General features: G+C 38.7%; 1 protein-coding gene across 1 annotated transcript; it reads left to right on the forward strand.

The window, feature by feature from the left end:
- Positions 1 to 6,542: 6,542 nt before the first annotated feature.
- On the forward strand, positions 6,543 to 7,769 carry LOC126912758 (uncharacterized). The gene is made up of 2 exons (XM_050706657.1): positions 6,543 to 6,597; positions 6,870 to 7,769. The coding sequence occupies exons 1-2, from the start codon at positions 6,565 to 6,567 to the stop codon at positions 7,767 to 7,769; spliced, it is 933 nt and encodes a 310-aa protein (XP_050562614.1). The 5' UTR covers positions 6,543 to 6,564.
- The last annotated feature ends 291 nt before the right edge of the window (positions 7,770 to 8,060 follow it).

Consider the following 8,060-nt stretch of genomic DNA (forward strand, 5'->3'; position numbering starts at 1 on the left):
AAAACGTAAGGGTGGGTTACGCTACTATTGCACTAAATAATTAAAGTAATGCAGTCCGTTATTATGACGTATGTCAACCAGTTTTAGAAAAATATATATTTTTAAATGAAACCGTTTTTTTTATTGACCATGAATTTACAGTATTCTGCAGCCAATAAATAAAGCTTTATTTTAAGTAAAAACCAGATATACAGATACTATAGATTTTGCCATAAAAGACCTACAAGTTGACGGTAGGTAATTGTTTTTCGGCTCTCCTGAGAAGTTGTCATTTTGCCCTTACGCTACTCTAGTTCTTAACCCACGAATTATATGAGTAAACAGACAGCAAATAATTAGCAAACAGTAATTTTATATTATACTACTTCGCTACTGTAATAATTACTTGTGCCTTCGTTATTTTTAATTTTATAGGTAATTAATATATTTACAGTTAAAAATTAAATACTATTACCAAAACATCGATAAAAGAATTCATCTACCTCTCCCTACCCATGTCTTCGTAAAAACCTATTAATAATTTGTGGGTGGAAAAGTTTTAAAAGTGTTTTCCCCGGTCGGCACCTTGTCGGCCCAGGGAGGGCAGACAGAGGGCCCATTAATTACACCACCTCATGATATTGTCGACTTTTTACAAGCACGCGCAGGCCGCGGCCTGTTCATGAAAATTGTTATGTTCGCGCTGAATACGCGTTTACTCCCCTTGTTTAGATTTTTAGGTCAAGTTAAGTTGGCGGGTATTTCCAGGGAAAATGGAGATAATGTAAGGTAACGTGTCTTAGGGGAAGGTAATTATTCTTATTCACTATTCACTTATGTTTTGTAGTGGTAACAAACCAATTTTTTAATGGTTTTCATTTTATGTTTAAAACCTTACAAAATTATTTTCTAAAGATCGTGACAGTCTTCAATGGTATAAGTATGTAATATAATAAATTATTTTCTTTTCTGTGTTTACTGAACTAATTAAAGTAACCAATTCACCCTTTGCAAGTTTCCACAACACTAAACCACTGCTCGCGATGCAAAAAACGTAAACTCCACTAAAAATTCCGCCGTAATTTTTCCACTAAGTTTTCGTACGCAATTACATCGCCTATTCATCTCAGTGGAAGGGAATAGGAAATTGCTTAAGAAACTTTTATCTGAGCCGTCAGTCCGGGTGATGTGGCAGCCATTTTTCAAAACTCTCACTCAACTGAGGTGTGCTTGCCTCGAGCGGCAAAAACTTGTGTTTTACGAGTTTTTCCATGTCTCACTGTATTAAAAGTAAGGATAAGTATATTTTCCCTCTTGGATTGTCAAGTGACAGATCTTTTGCTGTTTCGAAGGTTTTGTTTTGACTGTATTTTTTGTAAATAATTTTAATCAGTGTTAGTAGAGACCTGAATCCTATCAAAATCGTAACAGGGTTATTTATTGTTTTTGTACTTTTACAATTAGTTAAGTTGCTTTCAAATGTTTCACGATGTCTAAATCTTTCGAAATTTTAATAAGGTATATGTAGGTAAAAGACCATTGTTTACTCCCTATTACAATAAAATAATACCTAGTGAAAAATACAGGCACTAGCACCTCTGTACATTCGCCTAATTATTTAAATTAAATACCCACCTTTAATAAGAAAATCACTTAACAACATTTTTTTAAATAAAACTAGGAAGAAAATCTCCAGTTTTTACGTCCGTCAAAACAGGAAGTCGCCTAAAGCGCTTCCGGCCGATAACAACATCCGGTGCGAAGTTTCACCGAACTTTTGGAAAACTTTCAGCAAGTTCCGAGCGAAGCAGGTGCTCTTTTCGGATAAAAAGTGGCACCTTTTGTTGGGAGAATCTTTTTATATGGAACTGAGACAGATAGGAATTTACGACAAGATCATCGCGCCCCTTCTAGTGTGCTAATCTGTTTTTAAGAGTTTGTGCAGATAATAGCGTGACAGGGAGGATTTTTTAAGTAACTTTATTAGATGTTGAGGGGCTCGGCGACTGTGTAACTTCGGATTAAGCTGAGATACGCACTGATTGCGCTCGAATCGGTTGTTGGAATTGTTTAGGAGAGGAATCACAAAAAGGGTAGTATTTTTATGTTATTGAGAAGTTGAAATGCTTATTTTGGTAAATATACTTGTAGCTGAAAGCAGGTTCAGTTGAATTACTTAAAAAATCTAGTTTTATTCCTAGTATATTTTACTATTCTGAAAAATCTCCCACACTATGCACTAGTACTCGTATAAACATCTCTGTAAGGTTCATCCACAAACATAAACATTTACCTCCGTTGTTGGAATGTTCCCAAAACTCTTGAGAAGTAACCCTTCCAGTCTCGGGGGCGTGATGGCGATAAAAACTGATTGCAGCGTGTTTACGGCACCTGACGTGACGGCCGTGACACCTGAACACAGGTCTCTGCGGGACATTTATAGGGGAAGCGAACCCTTTTTAAGACAGGTATTTTAGGCTAGGGAGCACTCCATGTTAGGAAGAATAAACTGAACCGTTACGAGTGCCATTTAGGGTTGACTTGTTACGTCTGTTTAGAGTAATAGTTTTAGTTATAGATGCGAGAATTGTAAGTGGGGGTATAGTTTAACAGAGTCGTGTAATCGTGTTAGTGCATTTTTACTTTCAAGAACTTTATGTGTCTAATATTTCTTAATATCTGATAAACATAAATGTTGAGAATATACAAAAGTTATTCAGTCAATCAAAAGTCTTAGTAAATTAAGCAAAGTATTCTTAGATATAATAAATAACGGTCTCATCAACTCAATAGTAATGATGATTCTATTATTTTGTAAAATGTATAAGCAACAATTAATTTATCAAGTGTTGGTGTACGTTCAATGTCACATAGATGTTGAAACCCCTACAATAAGTGGGCAATGATATGAATCCTCTACACAAACACTCTAGCAAATGACAAGGTGTGTGGCATACAATGGCGAATCAATGCGGCCCCTGTAATCACAGGCGCCCTGTAATCTCAGCTGATTATAAGCTGCCACGTGGGAGGCCCCTCGTGTCTAATTATTAGATACCGCATAATACATAATTATGGTGAATGTGAATCTAAGTGCTGATTTAGATACACTGTGATTGGGTATAGAGGTGATATGAATGGTTGAATATCTATAATAGCTGAGAATAAACACAATACATACATATGGTTCTCTGTACATAACATTAAAGCCTATTTTACTTCGTTCATGGTTTCAAAAACAGTAATATTCTCTTGCACCATAAATCTCCGCTTATTGTCTGTTTATTACAGTAATTACAAAGCCTACCTCGACAAAACCGCAATTAAAATTCACAAGCTTACGTAACACAAAATTTCGTTAATTTACGCCAAAAACTGCGAAGCCTCGGAAACTCTGATCGATTCATATAATCGGCTCAGACAGGTGTACTACGTCGATGCTATTTTAATTTCCAACTAATTTCGGTGCTCGTCGCAAAGCGGATTGCAAAGTTTAAAATGAAGCGACAGCGGGAAGTTAGGGCCGCGGCCTGGCGACTGCTAAATCTGTTTGGAGTTGCCGACTATTGGTAATTACGTTGCGACGTCGAAGCGACGGTTAATGGGCTATGATTGAGTTACTTTACAATACACTGATTGGGATTCGGGACTTAGGGAGCGTAGTTTATAGAAAGGTGTTTAACGAACTGATTCACTTCAGATTAAGTGGTTTGTGTAGTTTACAGTATCTACTTGCTAGTTTTGCTTTTGAAATAGGTTTCCACTTAAGACTAGTTATTGCTTAGTGGTTACAAATAGAGCCGAGACTGAAAGTCAGGTAATTATGGGAATGCTTATAAATAGTTCTCACTACGACTTTCGTAGCACGGCGTAGCCACGTAGTACGTAGCAACATGCGACGCGTAGCAATATACTACGCCTACTTCTCCCCGCAGGATTTTTTAATCCAATACATTCATAGCATACAGTTTAAAGAACATGAATTAACTCGTATCGCGTAGAATACTCTAAGTATATTCTAGATTGTATGCATTGTCTTATATTACTTTGTAGTACAGTACCTACTATGTAGAAGTGCTACATATTGTCTACTCTATCAAAAATTTACCAACTGTTTGAGTGAAATCGACGAAATCAAAGCTCGGCTAACTGCGAAGAAAACGTCTCAGTTTACTTTAGTGTTGTGTAAGTTATCGACGTGGGAAGGTGCTCCACGTTAAGACGACGGGCGCTTGCCGCGGCACGCGCGCTTATCGACACCGCCCAATGTGTAGGGAGGTGAAATATCGACAATTATTGATCTCTGTTTTACAGTTATAGTTCCACGATGAATATTGAGTGGCCGTAAAATAAGTTTTGTAGTTGTTTTGTTTGGAATTTTGTTTAGTTTCCAAAGTTGCAGTTAGTTCACAAGAGAAGAGTGATTTGGGATTACTCGATTTTAAAATATATTTTCTGAGGCAAATGCAATACTTTCTGATTGCGTTATTTTCAAAAATGTAATTTACCAGTTACCAGTTTACTACCAATTTCTACATTCTCATAAAAATCATAATTAACTTTCACTTAATGAACTCCCATCGTAATGACTATAACGTAAATGGACGCAACCATCGACACGACCCATCACTAAAGCTGACACCTTCGAATATATTACTCCGTGCCACTGAATCTAATCACAATCTGACGGATTAATATCAAACCGTGTTCCCGTCTGCCGGCTAAACCCACCGGCCATTGTGTGCCCCATTACTTTAACACCTTTAATCACACAACCCTACCACCTTCGAAATACAGCCTATATTTGCATGCACACAGCTCAGGTTAAACTGGTAGTTTAAAATATTGAGTGGGTTACATCCAGGGGCAATTGTGAAGATTTATTATACCTGCGTATTGTTTGAATTGTTATTTAATTTGGGATTAGATGAGTGATCGATGTAATGATAGAATAATGTGTTGTTATTAACAGATTTAATAAGATTGGTATGCAATGGTTTGCTGTAACCGTTGGTTGGCCGTCTTAGGAACTTATGCGGATTACCTCATAGAGAGGTATAACAGATAATATTTACTAAGTTACTGATTATAAAAATTACCGATTATTAGTAATGAACAAATGACATTATATTTTATTAAACGTTGACCGCTCCATTGGACTAGTCACTAGTCATTACCAATATCCTACTCTTCCGTAGCTCAATTTTGTAGGTACATTTCCAAACAACACAATCTGTAGATCACACAAGGTGTCGCACCACGCGGGATACCAACCCGTGACACATTAAGCCGTAACTGTTTGAACCTGCACTGCGTCAATCATGCCGTCAATATTCATATTATTAAATGATAATGATAAATGATATTTATTTATGTAAATAGATTATAAAATAACACTTTTACACGTCAATATTTCAAATAGCTAGATGAGGCCGGCATTTCCTATCCGACTACTCTGAGAAGAAATGCCGAAACAAACTCAGAGGTCATAGTCTCTTTTAAAGTCCAGACAAAATCAATTAAAGATGTCGGAGAATGATGTATTATGATATACAAATGGACAGCGTGCCAAAAAATAGGCTCATTGCACTTTTTGTAGATAGATATTGAAGTATCGTCACGTCTTTTATCCCCGAAGAAGTAGGTAGTGCACTGTACAGGGTGTACATCGCAATACGGCACGTACCGCCACTATGAAATGTACACCCACTTTTCTCCATTTGTGTTATTTAAGTATTCCTTTACAATTAACATCTTCATAGTTAGTCAATGAGTTCAAACCTGTCTACCATAAGTAGCAAAGTAGAGGGCTGATACCATTAAGAGGAAAACAGACAGAAAAATCACGCATGTAGTTGTAGCTACCCAACTAGTATAATTTATTGATTCGTTTTCAAGACATTAATTCTAAAAGAAAACTATCTACAGCTTGTCCTACGACCTGGCCCAGTGACCTAGTAATGTGCACTAGAACTAGATGCACGCTAAAAGGTGTGGAGTGCCGGCGCGTGCTCGACAGTCGATGTATCGACGTTTCAGGTCAAACGACCACTGAGAGCGCGCCTTGGGGGAACGTAGGGAGGGGATTGTATCGATATTTTGATCGGTAATTACCTGTTAAGTTAGATTAGAAGGGAACTTGTGATTTGTAACTGTAGCCACTAGATTTTTAATACTATACATAACTGTTTAAGTTAACTAAACCACAATAAGTTAGTAAAGTCAATAATTTATATCTTTTTTAATACCGATAGTGACGTATCGATATACCGGCACACCTCTACCGATCAGTGTCTAAGTGGTAGAGGGGCGCGAGGGCGGCAGTCAGCAGTTTGCAAACGGGTTGAGTATCACAGGTGCTTGGCTGAGTGTGGCGCGGGGCTCGAATGTGGGACAAGCCGATAATGGGCCGAGCCACGTAAGAGACGCTTCATTGGGGTTACTGTGCCTTTTATACCAAGTTCGACCCTTGAAACAACAATAAGGGGGAAAATGTTAACATTAGCAGGTACACTACATTCTTAAGTGGAAAATGTCAATAGTGGAGGGAATTTTAGGCAGCTTTTGACGTTATAATTAGAACTTATGACGGGATATTTACCATGTTTATTGAATTTGGTGAGTTTCCGATATTTCAAGAGAACAACATCCCTCTCGAGTATGTTAAGCTGCTTCATCATTGCTTGTGTACCAGTTACTTTGTATACCAGGGTCACTACTACCTACAGATTGATGGTGTGGCAATGGGCAGTCCAGTGGCTCCGGTGGTGGCCAACATTTGGATGGAACATTTTGAACAGTTGGCTATCTCCACTGCCACCACATCTATAAAGCTGTGGAAGAGGTATGTCGATGACGTTTTCTGTATCATAGAGGGGAGCGAACAAGAGGTGAAAGTATGCTTGGCACATCTAAACAACATACACGCGAAGATTAACTTCACTTACGAGTTGGAAAATGAGAGGACATTGCCATTTCTGGACGTGAAGATTTTGGTTCGTGCTGACGGCTCTCTGGGACACTCGGTTTACAGGAAATCGACTCACACTGACCGATATTTACAAGCTGATTCTCACCACCATCCCAGACAACTAAACTCTGTAGTCACCTCACTCACCAACCGCGCATATGATTTATGCGACGAGGAACATCTACAGGAGGAGCTGACACATGTGATGAAGGTGCTGCGGAGTAACGGATATAGGATTGCAAAGCACAAGAAGAAACCCACTAATAGACATCGGAGGTGCGAGGTTGAGAGGCAACCAGCATTTATGCCATATGTGAAGGGAGTGACAGATAAGGTTGCAAACATTCTCCACAAATACGCCATTAAGACTGTCTTCACTCCTTTCCGGAAAGTTTCCCAGATGCTGCGCTCGCCGAAGGATAGCTTCCCTCTAGAAAGACCTGGTGTCTATAAAGTGGACTGTAGTTGTGGCAAATCATATATCGGTCAGACTAAGCGTACTGTGGCTTGTAGAATTTCTGAGCATATCAGAGCGGTGAAAAACAACGACGCACAAAAATCCGCTATAGCTCAACACATCCTGGAGGCTGGATCAAACCACTGGATTGAGTTACATAACCCACAAGTTATCTCGACAGAACGCCACTATATACCTAGACTGGTAAGAGAAGCGATTGAGATAACCAAGTACAAAAACTTCAACCGGGAGGATGGGTTTCAACTGTCGAGGGCTTGGAATCCAGTGGTCCAACTGTGTAAAACCCGCAAAAGTGCCAAGAAAGAAAAAAGTTCGCGAGCGGACACAGTGAATGAGAATTAAACCGAGATACAAGTGACAATGGTAGTGGTGTTAGTGACGTCAGCAAGAAACGAACGAGAAAGCGGGTAGACCGATTTGTCTGCTCGTGAACACCCACCCGCATTTACTCCAGTTAATCCGTGATCATGGCGCTTGCAACAGTGCCGAAATATCGGAAACTCACCAAATTCAATAAACATGGTAAATATCCCGTCATAAGTTCTAATTATAGTGTTAGTGACCATGTCAGTTTAAAAACTTATAGTTTTTGACGTGAAAACGTGACGTTAACACTTTATAATCGATATAATC

The sequence above is a fragment of the Spodoptera frugiperda genome, chromosome 29 (assembly GCF_023101765.2).
Source record: "Spodoptera frugiperda isolate SF20-4 chromosome 29, AGI-APGP_CSIRO_Sfru_2.0, whole genome shotgun sequence".
NCBI classification, from domain to species: domain Eukaryota; kingdom Metazoa; phylum Arthropoda; class Insecta; order Lepidoptera; family Noctuidae; genus Spodoptera; species Spodoptera frugiperda.